At 39.7% G+C, this 27,135-nt stretch overlaps 1 protein-coding gene and 1 long non-coding RNA gene across 3 annotated transcripts; one reads left to right on the forward strand and one right to left on the reverse strand.

Moving 5' to 3' along the window:
- The first annotated feature begins 2,224 nt into the window (after positions 1–2,224).
- On the forward strand, positions 2,225–3,469 carry LOC140337818 (uncharacterized). The gene is made up of 2 exons (XR_011922128.1): positions 2,225–2,440; positions 3,268–3,469. It is a non-coding gene; the product is annotated as an uncharacterized lncRNA (long non-coding RNA).
- A 10,489-nt stretch (positions 3,470–13,958) lies between these two features.
- Positions 13,959–24,781, reverse strand: UBXN1 (UBX domain protein 1). Of its 2 annotated transcripts, none has more exons than XM_072421639.1 (10): positions 24,670–24,781; positions 23,930–23,990; positions 22,534–22,587; positions 22,366–22,460; positions 20,309–20,357; positions 18,729–18,920; positions 18,273–18,324; positions 17,418–17,543; positions 16,993–17,176; positions 13,959–16,502 (listed from the first exon to the last, which is right to left on the reverse strand). In XM_072421639.1, exons 1-10 carry the CDS (start codon positions 24,761–24,763, stop codon positions 16,462–16,464), a joined length of 948 nt encoding a protein of 315 aa, XP_072277740.1. In that variant the 5' UTR covers positions 24,764–24,781; the 3' UTR covers positions 13,959–16,461. The 2 variants fall into 2 exon arrangements, with proteins under 2 accessions (XP_072277740.1, XP_072277739.1); XM_072421638.1 differs by having other exon boundaries at positions 22,360–22,460.
- Positions 24,782–27,135: the final 2,354 nt, after the last annotated feature.

Raw genomic sequence — 27,135 nt, forward strand, 5'->3', positions numbered from 1 at the left:
GAAAGATGATCTCGAGTTTGCTCCACTGGGTTTCTGGCACATTATCCAACTCAGACATTTTATACACTTTCTTCCATCACCAGACCAATTTCTCTGTTCTTTCACTGTTTTGGAGCAATTTTGTTCAGGTCATGGCCCTGTACATCAGGCAGTGTCCTTGCTCTATGTGGCCATGATTGTTCCGGAACCTGATTCTACTGTACTTACAAAGATGGGAAAGGGACTTTGGTATGGTGCAAGAATAAATCTTCATGTTGATTTTCTTTGCCCAAAAGTACTGCCTACCAAGAGCTAGGAAACAAAATCCTCACTCGATGGTCCTGACACTTTTATCCAGTTTTTCATTGTAAACGTCCCACAGGTGTTGATACTGCAATGAAGGTCCAGGCATGCTCCTTCATATATTTTTTGACTCCACAAAAAAACTTTTTTCTCAGGTTTATCACAGTATGCAAACATTTACAGATCATGAGATCCTTTTTGAGCGGCATTCTTCATGCTTCTCTGGTCCTGCCTACACTAATTTTCTGCTCAATCACCAAGATATTATGGCTCAGGCATGTATTCCAGCTCTCTGGAGTCAACTGGGGACCCATACTGTAGTTTTATGATTCTCTAAACCATATATATCCAGGTTTTTATATACGAGGAGGCTATTTCCTATCCTTATACTGGAGCTAACCACTGGCAGGTGTCATAAGGCCCGTGTACTGGATGGGAATTAGCTTGGTCATATATGAGCAGGCTATTTCTTATCCCTGAACACTAAGGGGCATGAAAAGGTCCTTGTACTGGACCAGAAATAGCCTGCTTATAAATAATGGGGTATTTTCTATCCAAACACTGGACATGACCACTAAGGAATAATGAGGTTCTTGTACTGGATAGGAATTAGTCTGCACATACAAGGACCTCATTATTTCTTAGAGGTCATGTCCAGTATTTGGATAGAAAATATCCCATTATATTTAACCAGGCTATTTCCCATTCAGTCCAAAGACCTTTTCATGCCTCCTAATGTTAAGGCCTGGTATAATAGCCCACTCATATATATCCAGGGTAATTCCCATCCAGCACAAGGAACTTATGATACTCACTAGTGGTCAGGTCTAGTATAAGGATAGGATATCCCACTCCTATGTAATCAGGCCAATTCACATCCAGTACAAGGACCCCATTATTCCTTAATGATCAGGTCCAGTATTTGGATAGGAAATAGCCCACTTTTATAAGAACAGGCTATTTCCCATCCAGTACAAGGACCTTTTTATGCCCCCTAATGGTCAGGTCCAGTATAAGGATAGGAAATAGCCCACTCACGTATTTCCATTCAGTACAAGGACCTTATGATGCTCACCAGTGGTTAGGTCCAGTAAAAGGATAGAAAATAGCCCACTCATATATGACCAGGCTTATTCACAGCCAGAACAAGAATACTGCATGGGAATTACCCTGGATATATATGAGTGGCCTATTTCCATCCCTATACCAGACCTTAACACTGGGAGGCATAAAAAGGGCCTTTTACTGGATGGGAAATAACCTGCTTATATATGAGTGGGCTATTTTCTATCCAAATACAGGACCTGACCACTAAGGAATAATGAGGTCATTGTATTGGATGGGACGTAGCCTGCTCATATATAAATGGGCTATTTCCTATCCCTATAAAGGACCTGACCACGAGGGGGCATGAAAAGGTCCTTGTACTGAATGGGACATAGCCTGCTCATATATGAGTGGACTATTTCCTATCCTTATACCAGACCTGACCACTAGGGGCAAAAGGCCCTTGTACTGGATGGGAAATAGCCCGCTCAAACTGAGCAGGCTATTTCCCATACTCTAGACGGACGGTCCTTCTACTTGGATGGGAACTAGTTGCAAACCAATATCAATCCATAAACGTTTATTCCGGCAACAAACATTGGCTGCAATGACGTTGATACTACTTCCGGTAGTAAAGGTTACTACCCACCGCTCACTTCCAGTAAATCAGGCATGTCTTCTAAGGGCAGCGGTGCAGTAGTCGGACAGCTGCAGAAGAAAGATTGTTGGAGTTGTCAGGTGATAGGTGGCAGTGGCTTGATAGTCGCGGGCGGCTATGTCTATTACCATGGCAGAAAGCTTATGAGACCGGGATACATTTCGCCAATATCAACTATTCCGATCATGTTTGCAATGGGTAAGAGGGCCAATCCGATGGTTGGAGGGGGTGGGCGTAAGAAATAAAAGCCAATGAGACAGATCTGGCGGGAGATGCGTGTCAATGACTCAGGGCAGAGGGGCGGAGTAATGCAGCGAGTATCTTGGTGCCTGCAGTTAAGGGCATGCGAATGACAATGAGATATTTTAGCTGCTGCACGGGTATAGACAAGTTTATATTCTAGGTCCTGGCCCTTATACTTGTCTTAGGATAATAAAGATTTACATGCTTTGGGTAATTAATTGTACTTATCTGTTGTATTTTGCAGTGTGTTAAATCCTAGTGATTTTGCAATTTAAGTAAACTGAATTCATTAAGGGTGCATCAAAATATTAATGTGCAAAGTCTTTGTGTGGAAGCAGCAGTCCCTCCGCAGAGTCCCAACATACCCTTTGATGAAGTACATCATAACTGTGGGACACTATTCCTCTCACTGACCGCAATAAAGGGAACACTCCTACTGACACCTGTGATGGGCCATTATTTCCCCCACTGATACAAATTAGTCAGCTGTTCTTCACAGTGGTGCTAACTATGGGCCAGTTTGCCTTCCAGAGTTGCAAACAATAAGCCACAATCCCTTCCAAGGACATCATTGATGTTATATTATTCTTTTCAAGGACACCAATGATGGGGCACATTTCCTCCCACAGACATCAATGATGGGGCGTACTGTTCCTTTCATTGTCACCAAGAATGGGGCCCTAATTCTCCTACTGACACCAGTGATGGACCATTATTCCTCCTCTCACTTACCACAGGTGTTAGGTCATTTATTTTCCTCCCACTGTTTCTAGGACATTCTACTCCTACAAAAAAAGTAAACAAAAAGAAAATTTTAGGCTGTTCAAAATAATATCAGTGTCTGGATTTTTCTACAAAAACTCAAACAATTAATGCAAAAAATGAAAAATGGTCACTCCATTCTGTCAACTCCATCATAATATTTCCTTTTCTTCATTTTCATTTAACTTAAGGTTAGCCTTATCAATGGAAAGAGGTTCCCTTGTAAAGAACTATTAATCAAGAATCTTTTTATTATTTTATTTTTTGTTTTCCAGGCCTAGTATCATTGGGAACAACACTCGTAATGAAAGCAGTTGTACCAAATTAGTGAAAAGAAAAACTGGACTCTGCAAGAGGCATTGCCTGCCGAAGGTCTATATTTTGTAAAAGCTACAAACTGTGGATCTATCAGCAACAGAAATAGGACTTGGATAATACTCTTCTAGTAATGTTAATAAAATAAATTAATTTACAGAATCTCAAGTCCTTTGGTCTTTCATGGCTACCACTTTTTTTGCTTACTATAAATGGTCAGCCGCACCCAAGTGTGCATTGCCACAGACTGGTTTGTCACCTTTCCATTCAGCATTGTGCTGTGGTAGAATGGTGAGTATGTAAATGCTGCAAAAACATTTTCTTTATGTCCACTAATTGACTAACAGGTGGATATAATGGGGAAAGTAGGTGGTAGAGAATTTCCATCCCACCTTCTTCCTGTACCTTAATCGAACCTAAGCAGAAACATCTTTGTTTATGTGGAAAAATTATACCATTTATAATGCTAATTTATTATGTCTGCTGGTCTCAGTATTTTGTTTTAAAACTAATGAGCAATACCTCACCTCCAGCCTTGCATCATTGGTGAGCTACCTTGCTTGTGCCGAAATCTTCTCGTCTTAATATTGTTTTGGTGTATTTGGCTATATTGATTGGGTGACCGTAGATGATGTTTACCTTCAGTGTATGCATAGGAATAAGTTGTGATAACCCCTCAATAAAATACATTTAAATAAATGTAATAAGTTCCAGAATGCCATTTTTTCCCTGTAACTCAACTGTAAAGGGGTATTATTATCTTGTAAAAAATGGCCCTGCTTCTTCAAAGTGGTTGTTTGTGGGAGCATTCAAAGAAGTACCCCTGAAGTCTGACTTTAGGGACTAGGTGTCCCGAGAGCTGTTTTATGCACTTTTACAGGCGATTAGGAAACTTACATTGAAAACAATGGGGTATTTTAAAAGTGTTTTTAGCAGGACTTTGGAATCTGGAAGCCCCTTTAATAAGAAGACTCCCAGATCTCCACCACCCCAGCCTTGGGGAATGAGTACAGGGGTACATTAAACAAAAAAAAAAAAACAGGAGAAGGCTGTAATGTTAAAATATTTTATTTTATGTGTATGTTTAGTGTAACTTTTCTACTTTTACTTTTTGACAGGTTATCCCACAATGACAGTATGATTCACACAACGGCATTCATTTATGCGCACAGCTGTGAGCCTACTAACATCAGCTCTAGTGATGAATGGATGAACGGGAAACCCTGATGACGGCTCAAGCATCATCAGGTATCCCCTTTGCTCAGCCAATCATGGAGCACTAGAGCTGAATATGGTGACTTGGCCTCATGTAACCCCTAGTGCTTGGGGATCCCACACTGTCAGGGAATCATCCTGTCAGTGTGAGATAACCTGTACAAAATAAAAGTTGAAACGTTCAACTAAACACACACACATTAAATAAAATCCTTTAATATTAAATCCTTCTCTACTTTTTATTTTTTTGTTTTTCTTGAATAGCTGTTTACTGGTGTACAAATCTAAAGGATCGGATCAATAAATGATATGGAATGTCAAACTGAAAAAAAAACAAACAGCCAAATTTCACGGACTGCGCACGGCAAATTGCATTAATTTTTAGCACCTGTGCGCATAATGATGAGCATATATAATATATATATATTACATATAAAAGGAGGAGTAGGAGGGGCTGTTGTTTTGTTTGTTAGCCTAATCTATGTTGCTACATGCTTACCATTTAGCACAATAGCTGCTGTTTTTTCAACTTTGAATGTTTCAATGTCCATTTTGCAATTTACCCCCCTAGCGGTAATCCTGAGTGGATTTTTAATGCAAAAAGCAGTAATCCTGAGTCACACTCAGGGGAAGCAAAAAAGCCCCTCTTACCTGTGCCCTGCGATCCAAGTGACCCTGGCTGTTGCGTTGGTGCCTGTGTGTTAGGGGGCGTGGCCAGGTGGGAAATTTAAAAGCAGATTACCATATAATCTGCTTTTAAATGCCACCTGGGTTCCCGACCATGCCGCTACTCGCATCACCAAGAAGATGCGAAGCACAATCCAGGACTTCTGCCTTGTGCATTGCATCTTCCAGGTGATGCAAGCAGCAATAGTAAATCCTGGCGAAAAAACGCCGCTGGCACCATCCCCCGAATTTACTATTGCTGCTCGCATCACCCGGAAGCTGCGATGCACAATGCAGGGCTTTTACTGTGTGCATCGCATCTCCCTGGTGATGCGAGCAGCAGCAGCGTTGGGGATGCAGGGGCTGAGGCGGGGCGGGACGGGACATCCCCACTCACATTACCCGGGAAGATGTGACATCCTTCTGGTGATGCGAGTGACATGATGTATGCTGGGGGTGTGGCCGGGCGGGAAATTTAAAAGCAGATTACAATGTAATTTGCTTTTAAATGGTTTTTACAGTAAAAAACACAATAAAACACATGATAAAAATAAAAGTACATATTTTATAATTATTATTTAGAATTATTTTTTATATTATAATTTATGAATATAACATAATAAATAAATATAATTATCATACCGCAATATAAACAACAAATTTATATGCAAAAACAATTGTATCATTTTTTGCATAAAATAACTGACAGAATTAGAAAGCTAGGGGGGTTAAGAAGTCAAATGTTAATGCTATGGTATTGTGTTTGTGTTTTGTGTTTCATTTCAATAATATGTCTTTATTACCACCTTTAAATGTTTGTCCTGCATAAATATTTTCTAATCCAGTTTTCCACCCTTGATAGGTCAAAATTGCATATTGGTTTGGTAAGCATTTTTGGAATGCAATATTTGTTATTGAATGCCATTTTTTAACTAATTTGGCTTTATATGAAAGTGTGGGTTTATATGTGGGTTTTTTTCTATATTTTTTAACCCCCCTAGCGGTAATAGGGGGTGACTCGGGGTGGCTTTTACATGCAAAAAGCGGTAATCCCGAGTCACACTCGGGGTAACTTTAAAAGCCCCCTTACCTTTGCCCCGCGCTCCAGCGGTGATCTGATGGTCCGGCTGTGATGCCGGGGCGCCGGTCCGTCGGGGGGTGTGGCCGGGCGGGAAAGTTACCGAGTAATCTGCTTTTAAATACCACCTGGGTCCTGGCCATGCTGCTGCCCGCATCAGCAGTGAGATGCGAAGCACAATGCAGGACTTCTGCATTGTGCTTCACATCTCACTGCAGATGGGAGCAGCAATAGAAAAATTCTGGGGGTGATGCCAGCTGGCACCACCCCCGGAATTTGCTATTGCTGCTTGCATCTCCTGGAAGATGCGATGCACAATGCAGAAGGTCTGCATTGTGCTTTGCATCTCCCTGGAGATTCAGAGCAGCAGCAGCAGCGTCAGGGTGAGGCGGGCGGGACATGCCCACTCGCATCACCCGGGAGGATGTGACATCTTCCGGGTGATGCGAGTGGAGATGTATTCGGGGGTGTGGCCAGGCGGGAAATTTAAAAGCAGATTACAATGTAATCTGCTTTTAAATGTTTTTTAAAGTATAAAAACACCACACAACATGAAATAAAAATAAAAGTACATTTTTAATTTTATATTTTTTTTAACATTACATTGTTGTCTAATTTTTCATTATTTTTTAAAATTATTATTTATAATTATGTATTATATTACAATTTATGAATTATATTTATTTAATATATTATAATATTCATGAAAAACAGTGTACCGCTTTTGGTACAGAAATCTAGACATCAGTGTAACGCCCAGGTGGTTAATGAGCCAAAATAAGTTGAGCAACTCTGAACTGAATCTCTTCTCCCTTGAGAAGAGTTGTTTAAGGGGGGATATAATCACCTTGTATAAATTTATAAATGGTTCATTTAGAAAAGTATCTTCCAAACTATAAATATAAATATAAACTAGAAGTTTAAGCTCCGGATAAGGAAGGGATTCCTAACTGTAAGTTCTGTGAAAATGTGAATGCTCCCTCAGGAAATAGTTTCAGCAAGTTCTTTAGATTGCTTTAAGAAAAAGCTGGATGTTTTTCTAGAAGCATAGAATATAACTGAGTATTAAGACTTTAAAGTAAAGATAACAGAAACTGTTGATCCAGGGAACATACGATTGTCTCATGGAATCAGGAAGGAATTTTTTTCCCCTGGTAAAGCAAATTGTACCAAGGTTTTTTTTGCCTTCCTCTCTGGACCAACTATGTGCATAGTGTTTTATATCTAGGATATGTTTATTTCCCTAGTGGTTGAACTTGATGGTCTTTTTTTCAACCTGACCTACTAATTTTCGGTTGATGTTTCACTCCAGAATTCAAGGGATCCTAAGCCTGAGGCTAATCACATTGCGGTATCAACATAAGAGAGGAAATATCTAAATCTGCAATAGGAGGAGCTTCAATGTTTACCTATTAGGTTCTCTGAGATAATAGGGTCGTACGGAGATAATTGGGCAATTTGTGCCACTCTATGGTATAGCTTAAAATTAGGTCTCCTTGTAGTTTAGGGGAGAGCATAGTAAAACAGTTGATACGACTTCCTTTACAACCCCTATATGAATGCCATAACCTTGGATTGGAGCAGCTCCAGAGACCTACGTGAAAGTGGAATGGGAAGTGTTCTGAATAAGTATAAAACTCGAGGTAAGACATTCATTTTACTGTTGCCACTCTGCCGAACCGGGACAGAGCAGAGGTAGACCATCTGGAAAGACCATCTGGAATCTGCCTAAATAGGGGAACATAGTTCGAGGTGAATAGTTGCTGGGGGTCAGTAATGAGTTTAATGCCCAGATATGGCATAGCCTTTTTCTGCCACTCCAAGTCAAAGAATTGTTTCAAGGAGGATACTGTGGCTTGATCTAGACTTATCTTCATGGCCATTGACTTGGAGTGGTTAACTTTCAGACCTGATATATCCGTGAATTGTTTGAGAATTTTGAAAAGGTTGGGTATGGAGATTAACGGGGACATAATATACATTAAAATATTCTGTGCGAAAAGTGCGCATTTATGTTCTACTCTCCCGCAGAGTATGCTTTTACCATCAGGACATGAGCTTAGGGCTACGGATAGGGGTTCTATAGCCAAAGAAAAGAGCAAGGGAGAAGGAGGGCAACCCTGCCTGGTGCCTTTTTGATGATAAACTTAGGGGATAAATAATTGCTTCAGGAGAACTGTATAGGGTGGACAGAATCCTCAAAAGCCACCTCCAAAATTCATGGAGTTCAATATAAAGAATAGAGAGAGTGTCAAACACTTTTTGAAGGTCTATGGATAAGAGCATAGCCTTTCTTTTGGAACTCCTGTCACGGTTAGCAGAGACAGCAGAGATCAAGTCAATCGATCACCTGGTTTGATCTGGAGCCTGGCGAAAGGGAATTAAACCCACTTGATCAGGAGGAATATGCCAACTGAGGAAGGAGTTCAAGCAAACGGATAGAATTTTAGTAAGGGTTTTGAGATCACAATTAATGAGGGAGATAATTAGAGATAGTGGGGGGATCGTTGCCCAGTTTGGGGGATGACACTAATGTGGGCTAAGTTGGTTTCCCCACGTAAACATTCCCTCTTTTAAAATAGCTCACCTGATGGGGACCTAATTTGGTTCTATCTGGTCCAGGTGCACGATTCATCTTGAGGTGTTTCATCACCTGAAGAGTTTCCTCTAGAGAGACAGGTTCCTCTACTTTTTGCTTGTGGGCTGCCTTAAGCCTAGGGAGGTTGGGGTGCTCATGAAGTTATCGGCAGCAGTAGCTGGGGCTGGAGGGTTCAAGTCATATAGTGTCTGATAGAAGGCTCAAAATGATTTGAGAATTATTGTTGGGTTGTGCATTGGTCTCCCTAAACGTGTCTTTATCTTGGGCAGGGCGTAAGATTTTGGACTAGGATTCAGTTTATTAACTTAAAGCTGGTTTATCAGACCAAGTAAAAAAGGGATGTCTCAGCTCCAGTAGTTAAACAGAGGTAAATTTCTATCTGTAAGGATTCAATCTGGGGGTGTAAATCAAATTGCTTATGCCGATCTAAGAGATCCTTATAAGCTTTCATTTTAGCTTCAATTACTTTACTTTGAGACTTTTTGAGCCTAGAGGCTAGTTTATTTAACTCCCCTTTAATAGTAATTTTAAAAGCTTCCCAGTATAAATGGTGAATGACGTATCAGTAGGGTTATTGAGCGAAAAGAAAGCCTCTATAGCATATTCAATTTCAATGCCTGAGTGAGCTGGCAGGAAAATGTGATCAATTCTGGAATAGAGTTGATGGGTCGTGGAGAAATGTGTAAAATCTCTAGCTGAGAGATTAGGTTCTCTCCAAATGTCAACCAAATCATGTTGACGTAATATTAACGCCAACCTATTGCTACACTTTGGGGGGTGCTTGTATCAGGGGAGATCTGATTTATCTAGCATCTGGTCTAAAGCTACATTAGTGTCCCACAGGAGAATCAAAGTACCTTGAACTTTGGCTAAGTCTTTTTGAGTAAATCCTGAAAAAATGGCATTTGGCCAGTATCAGCAGCCTAATCTATTAAGAAAATAACCAATTGGCCTGACAAAGAATTGACCACTAGTAATGATCGCCCATCAAGATCTTTTATTACCTCCAATTTATGGAAATTCAGGCGTTTACTTAGGCATAATGCCACACAGCAATTTGTTTTCCCAGCATTAGCTGTGTAGAACTGCCGGTAATGTTTATGAAGGTATGAGGGGGCTGAACTCCTAGTAAAGTGCGTGTCTTGTAATGTTACTATGTCAGCTTGTGGAGAATGGTAATATCGGAAAGCTTTCCTTTGTTATGGGAGACTATTTTGAAATTAGAAGGAGGGCAATCTAGACTACTACTCATGGCTGGTGAGGGGGGAAGAAAAGCTTATTATCTGCAGCGAAAGGGGCCAAGATGGACACCTGGTGTGGACTGGGGCCAGAAGTGGACAAGGGGAACACAGGGTGGGGCAAAAAACAATAAAATAAAAAAATTAAAAATGTCATAAACAAGAACAAAATATAAACATGTACAGTTGGGTCAGTCCTCCCAGGCCTTGTTGAACTCAAAATGCGGAGAAATCGCCAACGCCAAGGAGGAGGAGCAAAGCTACAATAGGGGTGAAATCACCCGTGGGAGGCTTAGATGGAAGACTGAAAAACAGACCTCCAGCTAAGAGTCCCATGTGGGTGGGCATGTATACCTCCTCCCTCCCCAAGGCACAGGTAAATCAAAACATTATAGCAACAGCAGCAATTATTTAAAAAAACCCAAAAAACAGCATAAAAAAAGACTGGTATGAAACCAGGAAAATCACAGAGCATTACCTTAAAATTAAGTCAAAGCTCTAGAACAGGGGTGTCAAACTCAAATACACTGTGGGCCAAAATAAAAAATTAGGAAGAGTTGCAGGCCAAACTTGAAACTGAAATAGCACCGCTACTACAATCCCCTGCGTCTATAAAACAGTCCAATGCGGGGCCATGCATAGGAAAAGAGGCCGCTGGTCTAAAGACGCGAGTGATGCCGGGTATTGTAGTAGGGGCGCTATTTCAGTGCAGCGGCGGGCCAGCTGCAATTTATATTTAGGATTCCTTTTGGGGCCAAAAAAAAAGATTTGGCCCGCGGGCGAAGAAGACAATTTAATGAAGATACAAACATGGCAAGAAAAGGTGATCACAAACCACTATCAACTGGGAGTAATAAAATAGACCACATTTCAAAATGGACATTTAAATTAAAGTGCCTAAAAAGAGAGGTAGATTGAAACCTTCAAAACCAAAAGAAAACAAATCAGGAACCAGGCAACCCCTTCAGGATCACAGAAATCCTGAAGAACACAGAAGATCAGAAGATGGATGAAGGAGACTAAACTGCGACCAATCCAGGGGTCACAGGCGCAGTCCTCAAGTTAGAGGTCTGTTGTTAGCTTTGGTGACTTTGTTCCAAAGGGGATACAGTGGAGCTTGGGAGCCCTCCTGTGGTAAAGCTGAGGAAGCGTCTTTGTGTAATGGGCCAAGATCAACATCAACTTTTCACCATCTGAGAAGCTGGAGGAGAAAGATTTCCTTGATGCTGGAAAATTAGGCGCAGTGGAAAAGCCCATCTGTAGAGGATTTCTTTTGGATGACAGCAGTTGGAGAAAAGGTTTCAGGGCACATCTGCGTTGGATGGTCAAAGGCGATAAGTCAGAGAATATTTGAACTGGAGAAGCCTGGAGGGCGTTCTCACTAATGTACTGACATTCTAACTTTAATTTACATTCTAGTCACCATTGGATATTAATATACATCCAGACTTTTTTGTTGTTTTTGTTCAGTTGAGATTTTATTTTGTGTTTTTTTCTCCCCCCACCACTCTCTATCCTAAAGATGGGTTGTGGTTACGTACTTAATATAATAAAATATATATCCATTTATAGTTATCTGGATCGGGAATGGTAATAAAAGTATGTAACTTGTGCTGTGTATATTTCTGAAGAGCGGGTTCTCATGGAGGTGATTACAGCTATCTTGGGGGGAAATTTACTTGTTATATACTGAGTTAAATGTATGAAATGAAGTGTTATGGAAAAGAAAAGAGGTTTTGCGGCTCACGAATTTGTTTCAAATCTTGATTATGTATTTTTACATATTAGATCAATACATAATTACAATCAAAAGGGAATCCTCCACCCAACCCCATTTACAAGCATTCCTGGGACCAGGTAATTGTTCCCTATATTATTTTGTTCCAAACTCGTATCTAACCTTGTATTCTACCTACATCTCATATAAGTATATTCCCTTTATATTATACATATTTACCTTAGGAATTGTAAGGCTAAGCCCTGTCCTTATACACCATAAAGACAAGCACTAATGGATGTAAATACTACATGTCAACAAGGGTGATTTGCTTCTGAACATACATATCAACCACCTTCTAATATATATCTTTAAGAATCCATTATATATGATATGTATTTTCCAACAATATACACCTTATATTACACTATAAATTACTCTGAGACTATGTTTACATTGATATGAGTTTATTAATAATTTCATATTCTATCCATACACAGCTACTACTTCAACTGAGCCACAATCACTTTTTTCACTATCTTCACCAATTTTTCACGCTTTCTTTTGTGATTTTTCAACACCAGCAAGTAAGTAATACTACAACGTATGAATTCATTTTATTAAGGCTATCCAATATACATGTAGTACAAGAATTATATCATTACACTAATATTCTATATATGTATTAGCACTTACAAATACACTGTTTTTTCAATATATTTTGAATTACCTATGATATGATTATTATAGAATGTACAATGTTTGATATTTATATGCACATACAGACTGCTAATTATCAATATCCCTAAAGAAGGCTATTCATGGCGAAACGCGTCAGTTTCATACGGCAAAATAGGGTCCCCACTCTTCCCTTGTTTAACTTTTGTTATTAGGAGCACGTATGTATAGTTTATGTAACCCTTATTCCTGTGTATTGTTAAACAGGTCTGGGGGTTTAAGTTTCACTTTTGATTGTTTGTAATAATGTATTGATCTAATATGTAAAAATACATAATCAAGGTTTGAAACAAATTCGTGTGCCACAAAACCTCATTTCTTTTCTATAACACTTCATTTCATTCATGCAATTTGAAGAGGTGGCTCAACCCACATTTATATTATCAGTAAAGAGGGAACTACACATTCTTCTTTTTTTCTACTGAGTCAATAAAAATCTATTGAAAACAAAAAAAAAATTGAACTGGAGAACCCTCCATCAGCAATTCTTGTTGGTCTCTGGCTGCTTTCATACCAGCCTCTTTGGTGGGGAAATGGTGAGGCTTGACTATTATGTGCATTGGAGGCTGCAGATAAAGCTCTATACTTTAAAGATCTTTGTGCAGCTCTGATGTGATATTTGTACTGGTTTTGATTAGTTCAGCTGAGAAAAGGTAACTGGCTGCTCTGTGTGAACTGTGGGAGGTGGAAGGTCCGGTGGGCTTGATGGGGAGCCTGAGTATGAAGAGGGCAGCCTGTCAGCTAGACCCCAGCCCTGCTGCTGGGAGGCAGGGTTGAAGTGAGGATCAGGAGAGGGCTGCATTCTGCTCTTTGGAGAAGCCTCGCTGTTCTGAGACTGTGAGGTTGGGATTCCTGGGGGGGATGCTGAAGAGGGGCCAGTGGTTTCACTTTCCTCCCACCCAGGACCAGAGTCTTCAGAGCCCAGTTCACCCCTGCCGTGTCTCACATGTCAGAGACGTCTCTCGTGCCGGTGCCAAATTGGAATCTCTGAGGGGAGTTTGGGGGGCAGAGATTACGAGCTCTCTGTTTTAGCCCTGACTTTCCCATCGCGATGGTCAGGTAGAGAAATGGTTACCAATCCTCTGCTGGATGGATAGAAGATGCTGCAGCTTCAGATTGTGCCTGGGAAATGGAGGAGCACGAAGCCCATCAGATCACGTCCTGCATCAGCACTCCCGTATGCGCACCAACGTCCCTACTAATAATTTTAAGGTTTTGACCCAGACAAGTAGATTGACAAGGTTTGATTCTTCTAAACAGGTTACTTAAAAAGTATAGTTTAGTTAATAGGTCAGCATAACAGATAAGCAAACTTGCATTTTCAGAAGGTCAACCCTTGTATTAACAATATGCGTACTTTAAAGGTTAACTCTGGTAGATATAAAAGACACAAAATACAGTTTTGGATTTACACATCTATTTGTATATATTCTTTGAAATTACACTTTCAATGTTCAAAAAAGAATAACTTTTGTGTTTTAAGAAATGTTCGAGATTTGTATATGGAGACACAGTCAATAATTCCAGGGGCTAACATCCCTATTTGAAACATTTAGTTTTATTTGTTTTCCAATTTAAAAGTGAGGAATTCCAAATGCAACAATGGAGACCCTCTAAAGTACAGTAAGGGAAAGAAGTATTTGATCCAGTGTTGATTTTGTAGGTTTGCCCTCCGACACAGAAATGACCAGTCTATATTTAGACAGAATAACAACAAAAGAACCCTCAAAAACCCAGTGCTCAAAAGTCAGAGCTTGATGTGGGTTGAAATGAGTGAAATAAGTATTTGATCCCTTCGCAAAAGATGACTTGGTGGCAAACCCTTTGTTGGCAATCACAGAGGTCAGACTTTTCTTGTAGTTGGCCACCAGGTTTGCACACATCTCAGGAGGTATTTTGTCCCACTCCTCTTTGCAGATCCTCTCCCAAGTCAGTCAGGTTTCGAGGCTGTTGTTTGCTGATGTCGAGGCTGTTGTTTGCTGATGTTTGGCAACTCAAACCTTCAGCTCCCTCCACAGATTTTCTATGGGATTAAGGTCTGGAGACTGGCTAGGCCACTCCAGAACCTTCATGTGCTTCTTCTTGAGCCACTCCTTTGTGTGTTTTGGGTCATTGTCATGCTAGAATACCCATCCAGGACCTATTTTCAATGCCCTGGCTGGGGGAAGGAAGTGCTCACCCATGATTGTATGGTACATGGCCCCGTCCATTGTCCCTTCGATGTGGTGAAGGTGTCCTGTCGCTTTAGCAGAAAAACAGCCCCAAAGCATAATGTGTCCACCTTCATGTTTGACGGTGGGGATGGTGTTCTTGTGGTCATAGGCAGCATTCCTCCTCCTCCAAACACGGCGAGTTGAGTTGATGCCAAAGAGCTTAATTTTTGGTCTTATCTGACCACAAGACTTTCACAGAACTCTCGGTTCTCCTCTGGATCATTCAGATGTTCATTGGCAAACTGCAGGTTCTGCAAGATTTCAGGCCTTCAGTGTGTAAACAATTGTTTTCTTGGGGACTATGGTCCCAGCTGCCCTGAGGGTAGCTTCATCACTATTCCCCTGATCATTGCAACTCCACGAGGGGGAATCTTGCATGGAGGCCCAGACTGAGGGAGATTGACAGGTATTTTGTGTTTCTTCCATTTGTGAATTATCGTTCCAACTGTTGTCACCTTCTCACCATGCTGGTTGGCGGTAGTCTTGTAGACCAGGCCAGCCTTGTGTAGGTCTACAATCTTATCTCTGACATCCTTGGACAGCTATTTGGTCTTGGCCATGGTTGCTAGTTTGGAATCCCATTTATTGATTTTGTGGGCAGGTTTCTTTTATTCAGGTACAAGCTTGGATTAGAAGCACTCCCTTACAGAGGGTGCTCCTATTCTCAGCTCCTTACCTGCATACAGGAAAAACACCAGGAAGCCTGAAATCTTGCTGGTTGATAGGGGAATAAATTCTTATTTCACTCATTACAATGCACATCAAGCTCTGACTTCAGCGCACTGTTTTTTGAAGGTTCTTGTTATTCTGTCTCTCATAGCTACAATAAACCTACCATTACAAATATAGACTGGTCATTTCTTTTTCAGAGGGCAAACATACAAAATCAGCAGGGGATCAAATACTTCTTTCTCTCACTGTATGTTGCAAATGCCTTTCCAGCAGTTATGAAGTGGTGTTAATCTTTTCAATACAACAGAGTTTCAGATCACCACTTTGATGTATTGATGTGCCCTTGTTCTCCACTTTTAGAAGCCTGTTTGCCTGACAACAGAAACTGTAACTTCCGCTCAAAGCCTAATTAGAATAAAGAGTTAATAATGTGCTTTCCTACTACAACTGTCAGGTCAATACTGATCCCCTATTTTCAACACTTTTTATGTCACTAACCTGACACAAATGCAGAATATCAAAAGGCTTTATCAGCAATATTGTTCTGGATTAGTGAAGCAAGGTATTAAAGCAAGGGGCTCCGCCTGACAGTAAAGCAACTAGCATTTTTAGTGAGAAGAGTCAACCTCTGTGCTTCAATCATAACTGATTTCTTTTTAGCAAGAATGAGTTCCATGTTTGACCCTTTGGAAGTGTTGATCTACACAATATAAGCTATTCCTAACAGCATCCAAGAAAAATTTGTAGAAGGAAGATTTTTTTTTTAATTTGTACAGATATGAAAATCCTGGTTGTCTTTAGCAGATGGACTTATATAAGGAGTAAATATAAGGATTTCACACAACTGTTTATTTCCCCAATAAAATATATAGGCTAGCACATCACAGTATGGAGAGATGGGGAAATAGTCTGTGTGATCCTTGCCGAAAGATGGCCATCAGGTTTGTCAGTACTGGTTCTTTGCTATCTTCTTGGGCCTCTTCTATTTTTGGTTCAGTTGGCATGATTCTTGTGCAGTTTATTTTTTTGCGACAATCAAAACAGCTGAAGGCACCAAACCTGCAAATGTATAAGCAGCAATAATGAGAAAACAAAATATGTCCCATACATACCTAAAGAAAGCATTGAATCAATTGCATTTATTTTACTTACAAATAAATTAATTCACTGTACAATCTCCAGGGTTAGAGTGCAGCTACACAATAATATAATATGGAATGCTGACTGGTTTAGTATCATTAATTGAATGAAACAAAATATTTTTGTTGCTGCAATTTGTGATGATAGTACAACTGCTGATGCAATGGGAATGGCAGCAATGTCTCTTGACCAACTGAAAGCAAAGTGGGATCCCATGTCTGTCCCTTTGATTGTAGAAGTTCAGTAAAGCCTACAATTGGCACCAGCCATTTCTACACTACAACTTCAAAGAAAAAAAGGACAAAATGCATGGGTTCCTGATGTATGCTGGTGCCAGCAAGTCACTACAAAAATATATATATATTTAAAAAACCTGCAGGATTTTATCTTGTGCCCTTGAAACACTCACCAAGCTCCTGTAGTGGCTTTTCCATATCTTCTTCAGTAAACACCCTTCGTGGGAAGCTAGTTATAAGGTTAAAAGGTCCTTGTGGGCCACCAGGCCAGTTTAATTCCACATACAAGCGAACAGCAGCCAGCTGCTCTCGAGCACGAAATGTTTGTGATAGGGCGGTACCATCCAGGAGGCGGACCTGAGAACAAATTTATATTACTTGGAATCAAAAACAAAAACATCTGATTTTGTGCAATATAAACCACACACTCTCAACATCATTTCTAGTTTATAAAAAAGGTTGCATAAACAAATTAAACTTTCAATTTTGCTTGAAGATTCATATTACCAGAAAGACCAAAAAGGTAACAGATTTTGCAAGCCTTTACGATTTCTGCATATGAGAGGACAGTTAGATAACACAGTTTACCCGGAGTTACCTGTATACGACACTGATCATACTCCTTCTTAGTAGGTGGCTCCTGCGTTGGTGAAGAAGGGTGTGTAGCTGCTTGAACAGGTGTTTGTGCTGAAGGGGAGATTGGATCTGATGCCTCTCCGCCGTACTGGAAAAAGGAGAATAGTGCATTAAAATAACATTTTAACCGTGTTAAATACTATTCTTACACACACTTACACACACACACAAACTTTTACTAGAAGGTACTTAAACAGGAGCTTACTGCTTCGTGATTATGAGAAATGAATGACCATATCACTAAAAAATAATGGCACACTTGCCTTTTACAAGAACTTTAAACATTACTGTCAGGGTTCTTTATGGATTGTTTCCTAGCAGTAAGTCTTTGATAATGCAAAACGTGGCACCAACTTGAGGACATTAGCCCCGTTCTGAAATTAAATAGTGCTGTAGGGAAACCTCTTCAAAGGGGTGGGCCCATGATGCCCTGCACACACAGGATTTTCTCGGTCAGATTGGGGACATCTAGTGATTAAATGCTATTACTAAAAGGATAAGCACCAGAGAGGAGGTAGGTTTTGCAAGCAGAGCTACATATTTTGTTTTCAACACCTCCAGGGGCCCCAATTAAAAGAAAGGAAAAAGGATGAGAATAAACAAGTTAGCATATCAAGTGTCATCTTTAAAATGAAGCATAGATTTTTTTCAGGTGGCTATGGTCAACTGCTCCACTTTTATTTAAATTATCCCCAATGTGAACTGACTACTACATACTGAAAGTATTTAATTGCCATGACCTGTGACTACAGTATGTTAAACAAAACTTCTCATGTGCCTTACATGAAGGCAATGAAATGCAGCACCTTGTACTCACCCTTCTGGCTCTCTCTGCTTTATCCCTTGCAATTTTATCCCGGACACGCTCTCTGCATATAAGAACAAGACACATAAATATATTCCTTTGTGGTCCACTGTCATTGAAGAAGGTGGCAGCTGCAAGAGGTTTAACTGTTTACCCTCACAAGTTACACATAGAAAACACTTTCATTGCCCATTCAAATGAAAAAAGAACACATAATTTTTTTGCCTATTATACAAACAGTACAGATTATAACTAGAGCATATTTAAAAATGAATAGCACATTTCTTTAAGATGTGCATTTAACTTCACTGGAGCTAAATGATGATTTAAAAAGGCTGTTTGGGGCTTGCCAAAAAGCTTTGCTTTTTGCAAAGCTTTTCGTGCACACTGATCTTATGCCCATGTGAACAAGGCATTAAATAACTTGATGTGGTGCATATCTCCTGATCATTACACACAGGAGCTAACCTGGCCAGTCTCTCTTCTTGTTTTTCTCGCCTCCTCTCTTCCACTGCTTTCTGCATCTCTTGCTCTTGAAGTTTTTGTTTAATTGCAGATAACTCTTGCCCCTGTTTCCGCCTCTGTAGTTCCTGCTCGATTCGCTCCCGTTTTTCTCGCTCTTCACGTTCTTGTTGCTTTTGAGCTATGAGTTCCAGCATCCTGCAGACATAATGCTTATGGTGTAAAGGACAATTTACATATTTCGCAGTGCTGCAATGACGTTGTGTCCATTTACACAACACTGGCTATTCAGTGTAAAAAAAAATAGTAAAAATGGGAAATTAGCATGCAGCTCCACATGATGGTTGCCAGTGGTAAATAAGACATATACACATGAAATAATCCCTAATATTTGGCTGATTACAAAATGTTGGTAAATGTTAAATAAAATTATTTTATTCTTAGTCTTGACCATTATCAGACAATATGTGCAAAAAAAAATAAAAATAAAATCAATAAATTTAAAGTGAACCTGTCCTTGCTCTATGAATGGAGGCTATAGCAATGCCTTTCTCCTGTAAATAAATAGCACAGGTTTACTTTAACCACCTGGGCGTTACACTGATGTCTAGATTTCTGTACCAAAAGCGGTACACTGTTTTTCATGAATTTTTTTTTTTAAATTGTAGACCTGTAACTTACAGAAATATGTCCGAACAGGGTTCTAGTAGATATCATGAATATAAAAAATGTTTGAAACACAATCATGTGAAAAAAAAAAATTACTTTTAATAAAATTAAATAAAAGACACAAAAATAAGCTTAAACAAGAATACATAAATAAATGAAAAATACTGAAAATGCGATAATTCGGTATACTGTATAGTAATATATTTTTCTAAAACACCTCCCTAGTGTGGTAAATTTTAAAACAGAGTCCAACGTCACATACCTATAGACAAAACCACATAAATATATTTTGTATTATTTTGTATTGGATTGGATACAGGACTTTGTATTCAATCCAATACAAAATGAGCGTTTGAATTTACTAATTACATACTTTGTATTTATTTTGAATTATTTTGTATTGGATTGGATACAGGAGTTTGTCATCAATCCAATACAAAATGTGTTTGAATGAGTTTAAATTTGAATTTCCCGCACACGCACCGACATCATCACCGAGGGACACGTACACGCTACGGACGGAGAAGAAGAAGCCGGCCGGCTTCTTCTTCTCGGAGAAGGCACCCGACGCTGGAGAGGGAGATCGACGCTGGAGGACGACGCTGTAACACGAACACGACGCTGGATGATCACAGCGGGACCAGGTAAGTGATCGATAAACCCGAACCTTTCGGGTTTATCGATAATTGCAATTTTTTTTAACCCGAACCAAGGTCGGGTTTAACGGTTGGGTGGTTAAGGAATACTTGACCAGTACATGCTGCTAAAAAGTACAAAGAAATAAAAAACAAATTGATTCATACATTATTTTTTATATTATTTTAGTAATGAATGTCTATAGTGATTTTAAATGTTGTTTTTGTTCCTAATGTACCCAACCCCAAATCTACGGACACCAATTCCTATATTCCACACACCTTTTTGTCTGCTTTTCTCTCTCTTCTTCGGTTAAGCCTTGTCTAGGATCTGTTAAAAAACAAACAGTAATCAGTTAAAAAACCTTATAATTATCAGAAGCATGCCGCAGCAAAGGGTACACACAGACTTGGGACTGTTGTTTAACGTTCTCCAGCACACAGTAGTAAGCCTATAAAGGTGTTTTTTTTAAGACTACTGATCAGGTCTTTGACTAATGTTAAAGTTTCCATTCATACTACTTTTTCTAAGCACTCCTGACACAGATTTTTCTATGTGTCGGACAACATAATGCTGTGCTAGTGAACCACAACAGAACACACACAGGAGAACCTACGGATCACAAGTCCTTTTAAAGCATGAATCTCTCCCTTCTTTAAGAACAGAGAAAATTTTGGTGCCCTTGTCTGCTAATGTGGTGACCTATTGATAATGCATAGCACAGCTCACCTTGGAGATGTGAATCAAAAGGGGGAAGTCATAATCCTAAAATGGAACAGCCACTTTCATGGAAATATATAGCTGCTGCTCCCTAACCTTTCTCTGCCTGACCCACAATTAGGACTTCAGGACTGTCTCCAATTCTGGTGACGAGGGGACATGTGTCTACTCATTCATACAAGGTGTCTCTCAAAGTCTAGGCATAAATGCACAAGGCTTTCCACCATGGCATCCAAAACACGGCATGGAAGTACAGCAGAACCTGGGTAAGCCCCACCACAATCGCACCATGAGTAAACCACACATGATGTGCAGGCTCCTCACAGGTTTACCCCCTTTTACAAACTGCCAAATGAATGACCGAAAACACTGGGTGAGACAGAGCCTCACTGCATAAAAAGGCTGGGAGAATACCACCTCAAGAGGGTTTGGGAACTAGTAATCCACAGAAGAGCATCACAGCCCAAAGCAGAGCCTCCTCCAAGAGGTTGATGCAGTCGGACAGAAGTAAGTAAGGACCCAGATAACAAACAACCTTCTCAAGATTACCCCTGGGCCCTGTGTAGTTGTAAATTATTTGTTTGCAGATATTAGAACCACAAGTACCTAGAGCCTATTAAACTCACTGCAGAAAGATGGGGGGAGATGCAGGGGGATAGGGGAAGATATTGTCAGCACCACCCAAATCCAGACTGCTGGTAACAGTATTAGGTGTTCTTAGACACTCAGCCTGTCTCAGAACAGCAATCTGTCTCCTGAGGAAGGAGCACTGACTGAATGGAGGATATTCTCTTTTGTGGAGGACACCAACCTGTCTTCTATTTTTCTTACACCTATTCAGGAAACCCGTTCACTGCTGAAAAAAGTTCTATTCCTCTCAATATTTGCATTTTTACACAAAGAAGACTATAATTTTGTAAGTTAGTGTTCATAAAAATAACCATTCTAATTCAATATACATGTAGCTTCGAGTTTAGACTATGGACAGGCAATGTCCCATCTGCAATAATCTATCTTAGTTGACTGATTGATGCGGTGTGGAGAGGTGGTTGCCAGGGAAGCCCAGCAAACCCAGTTTCCTTTGAGCATACTGAGAATGCGAACTCACATGTCCCAGTGCAGGAGTTACGCCATCCAGGCCACAGCCAATCAAGTTGGCCGAAGATTGCCAGGAAAAAAAAGAAGGAAGGTGGCGGTGCCCTGCGATAGAATGGGGATAGGCGAATAGCACAGGTTTAGATCCACTTTAAACTATCCTCATATGAGAAAATTCTATACAATGTGTGTACAAAACTTCTTCCCCGAAAACTGGGAATCAAAAAATGACTGGCTGAACAGGATTACAAATATTTCCCAAACAAAACATCTTACATATAGATAAACAGTTTAATTAGCTGGCTGGAGTTCAGTTTTAAAAGAATTGGTTTGTTCAGGTAATATATGTAACTTTGCATATGTTTCATTGTTCGCAATACTGTACCACATCCCAAATACATATGCCATAATAAATTACAGAAACCACATGACTATTTAGGTACAAAAATTAAAATGATCATATTCATATTATTTACACGGCAAAACAATTTTAAGATGAATGGGGGGAATTCCATACCTGTGCCTGTGTCCATTGTTTGGGCTGCATCACTGGGCGTATCTTGGGATACAGATTCAATAGGTTCATCTAAGTCAGGGTCATCTTCATGTTCCATCAGCCTAAAACAATCACAATGAAATAACAGCAAGTCCAGGAATCTTCCTATGTACATACAGATCTACTGCAACTTACCAGTCCATTGCTGATTCTATTCCTTGGTTTCCCGTGGCAGCCACTGCCTTTTCCCTAAAATGAAGCAACACAAAATGACTGTGCTAAAAGAAACCTAACAATTTAACAGAATTTCTAAAACAGTCAAGGTTTGATCTCAGGTTGAAAGTAATGGCTTAATAACTTTATGGGGCTAAAGCTGCTTTACATGCCACAACATCCCATGCTCAGGATATGGTAATAAGCTCCCAATGGCCCCCTGTAGGGGGATGCATTTGAGCACCAATCAAAATAATTTCTGCCCATGTGACACCTATGACAGACAGTCATAGCAACTCATGAATAAACACAATGTAAACATTATTTAGGTAGGCAAATTATTTGCAAATCAAAAGCACATATGTTAAGCACATTTTTTAATTAATTGGAGAATAGTCAGACTATGGAATTCCCAAGCACTGTACTTACCAATTGTTAAAAAAATTAAGAAATACACTGGTCAATGAACAGGTTCTAAACAAGTCAGCATTGTACATTTACATGATGCTACATGGTGTCATTGAGTAAATTATGTAAAAGAATGGCCATCCCTTTAAAACACATGGAAATAAGTGACATAATCGTTATATCTTTTTCAATCCAGATTCCCTGCGAGCAGAATTGACAGGCTCATTTCAGGGGTACGGAACAGTTAGGGTGCAATCTAAGGCAATGGAAAAATGGGGCATACTAGGGGCACAAGTTGGAACTTGTATATAGTAGATGGGTGGGAAGATGTCTTGGATGGTGTTAGGCTGCTTACACACATATAAATACATATTTCATGATAGTAACTAACAGAGAGTGAGAGATAATGGAGTAAAGCTGTGCACACAAAGTGCTGTTCTGTTCTATGAAGAGAGGAGGGGGAAGAACGAGTAACTCCGCTGTCCTGACGGATCAATGAACAATGTCGGACAACTGCTGCTGTATGCATGTCAGATTCTTGACCAAAACGAGCACAACCATTTATATCGGTGAGAATCATCTGAAGGGCTGAAACTTGTCAAGTATATGTTAAATTCCAACAAATTTACTGTGCACATTTATGATTTTGAATCTGAAAGACAATGGAATGCATGGCTGTGTGGTGATGCCATCAAGTAAAAGATGGCCAGAACAGAAATCCACAGTCCAACACAGTCCAACTACAAAAAAAATGCTTAATTATAAATTACAAAATTGCTTAATGCAAGCCAGAATGTAAAAAGTACCCCTCTTACAGTGACAGACATAAACCTATAATTAAAAACTGCTGAGAGGAGTCTGGTTCTCTTCTAATACAGAATATACATGGAATGTTTCATTGTACAGATTTTGATCTTTTGTTTAATATAGAAAATTCCATCATAGTGTTCATAAAAGATCAGTGACATACGCTCTGGATGGGGGGAATCCCATCTCTATGAGACTTTCTACTGTTGAACTTTGCGACATTTCTGGAAGAAAAAAAAAAAACATATACATGTTAACTAAGGTCCTACAATTGTAATCAAAGAACTATTATACCATTCCACAAATGTAATCAAAGTATTATTATTAATAAACAGGATTTATATAGCGCCAACATATTATGCAGCGCTGTACATTAAACAGGGATTGCAAATGACAGACTAATACAGACAGTGATACAGGAGGAGAGGATCCTGCCCTGAACAGCTTACAATCTAGTAAAGTACAAAGATACCAATACCTAATGTCATATATAACAATACTGCTGCTGATGAAATACTTTCTCATTCTGTGAAATGACAACTCCAATCTTAACATCCTAACATCTGATGTGTATATTGGGAAGATAACATACATCAGTGAACACTGATTTCACACATTTGATTATCAACACATTGTATTTCATTTATTGATCAGATATCAGGAAGGAAATACAAATATGTAGCTAGCTATACATGAACGTTCCCAGAGTAGGCTGGACACCGGGTAATACAATACACTGTAAACCATCTCTTTGAGGGGTTAGTGTGGCCATAATTCACCGCTATACCGCCTCATGAGTATCCCCGTGACCACCACATTACACGTGTATTTACAATAACCACACACATCTATAAAAAAATTAAAACGAAATAAGTGCTCGCGACGTCACGTGACTGAACTCACCGTCGGTTCCTGTAAACCACGTGACACAAAACACCGGGAGGGTTGAGGGTGAGCACTTCCTGGTTACGGAGGCCGAAAGGGAAGAGCCTCGCATTGCGCAGTACGTGTGTGACGTAACTGCTGTGGGTGTGTCTTAGTGTTCGTCTGTTTGTAATCGAAATGTGTAACATTCTGCTTCTGTAATTGTATTGTTTCATACAAAATAGGGAATGGTTGACGATGGTAATAATGTACCATGTTGTCCAAAGAGAAGTCCTGAGTAAATACAAGTGAAGCTGACCACACTTTCACAAACTAGTGTACAATGGCCTATAAGGGCCTGTTTTCCATAGTAAAAGGTTACGCTTACATGACCTTGATTCAGACTCCTCTTAGCAGTTTTTAATTATATGTTCATGCCTGTCACCTTAATAGCACCGATACACATAAAACGACAAATATGTATGTGTAAACAGGGTCTAAACATGCTGTGGGTTAAGGGATTGCTATTATACAACAAAAGTGATGTATAGGTTCTTGCCTTGTCAATCATTCCTAAAATGTCAATAAAGATATTTATAGCAGTGGCAGTAACCTTTAAATAAAAACACACAATGTCTAAGTCCAATGACCAATGAAGAATTTTCGGTCAGTGTATGTCTCAGATCTGCCAACCGTACACTGTCCCCCCAAAATGATGCGATTTGTTTCGCCTGTTAGAAGGAAAGCACAATATTAAATGGAGTCCTACAACTGATGATCAGCGCTAAAACTCAGTTAAGTTAGGTAGTTGTAGAACACATGAATACATATGTGAATAGATCAAATGATTGATCTAATAAAAGTGTGTAATTCACCATAGGAATCCACTTCTATTCTACAATCCCGGTTTGACTTGTTCAGATCTTCAGTAAAATAACAAATCTTGTACAGGAAAGTATTTTCTTTATTGTTCATCAGGATGGTTAAAATCCAAACAAGATAAAAATCAATGTTGAAAAGTCTCAAAAACAATAAAACATCTAAAAATGAATATACATAAAACTTGCATGCAAATCCCATAAAGAGCGTTGACTCAGGTGACATATCATGCACGTCTGTGACTCCGCCTAATATATATATTATAGAAAATAATATTGGATTAACTGCTGTACATTAAACACTTTTAATAGATCTATCATTGGATCTATTTACATGTCGGAGCTACCGTGTTTCCCCGATTTTAGGACATCCCCATTAAGTAAGCCACCTGAATGGCACATGAGTGATCAGAAGGGGAATAATCTTTCAGAATCTTTTTTTTCTAGATTTTCCTCCCTTAAAATTGGGTGCGTCTTATATTCCGTCTTATAGGGCGAAAAATACGTTAAGTGCTACTTTTTTAAGTTACATTGTACTCATTCCAAAACTTGCTTCATTTATAGTTACATTGCACTTGTTGTTTTGATACTTTTTCTTTTGGTTGCAATACTGCAAACTAATTTTGAGACCTGATTAAAATTTTTTTTTTTAAACTGAGTTTTTATTAAACATTTTCACATACAAAGACAACCAGGATTATACATCAAAACATCTCGTAAACATAGTATACAGGGTGATAGGTACATCCGATAATGGTACATAAAACTCTGGCGTAAGTAACAGTAAAAACAGTGGCCGTACTGTACCGGTCTTTCAAACCCAATAAACTGTGAGAATAGGTAAACAACAGAGAACAAGAAATGAATCAAAAAGGACGTAGCCAAGCAGGTGAATGGGGGGGGGGATACAAACAAAGGTCGATAGGAAGCTCACTGACATCCGGAACCAGCGACATATTAAACCTGTAGACTGGTATAGTAGGCATCCCAGGGTTCCCATATCTGTTCAAATTTCGCAACCCTGTTTCGGAGGAGGGCAGTGAGGTACTCCATCAGGCGTATGTCTTGAATACGAGCATATAAATCCTCCATAGAGGGGGGCAGTCTGGATTTCCATTTGGTGGAGATTAGAGTACGAGCAGCTATTAGAATATGTGTAATGAGCCGACGGGTGGATTTGGGGAGGCCCATAATGGGCAATCCCAGCAAGTGGTGGAGCAGGTCAAGGGGAAATCGTTGTTGAGTCACATCCGCAATTAGCGCATTGACTCTCCCCCAATAGCCCTGAATAAGGGGACAGGGCCAAAAAATATGTTCCAGAGTCTTATAATGGGACCCACAGCGCCAGCAAGCCGGATCCACCTCCGGAAACAGGTGGTGTAACACCGCTGGCGTATGATACCAGCGGAACAAAATCTTGTAGAGATTTTCTTTATAAAGCATACATATTGAGCTTTTATTTGCTGCTTCCCACAGTGTGGACCATGTATCCTTCCCCAGGGCACCGCCCAAAATACTCTCCCAGGTACTCATGTATACAAATTTACCAGATACCTCCCTTGCTGATTTGTGGAGAAGGCCATAAATGGAGGAGATGAGGCCCTTGGAAAATGGACATCCAATACAA

Source organism: Pyxicephalus adspersus, chromosome 9 (assembly GCF_032062135.1).
Source record: "Pyxicephalus adspersus chromosome 9, UCB_Pads_2.0, whole genome shotgun sequence".
Lineage (NCBI taxonomy): Eukaryota > Metazoa > Chordata > Amphibia > Anura > Pyxicephalidae > Pyxicephalus > Pyxicephalus adspersus.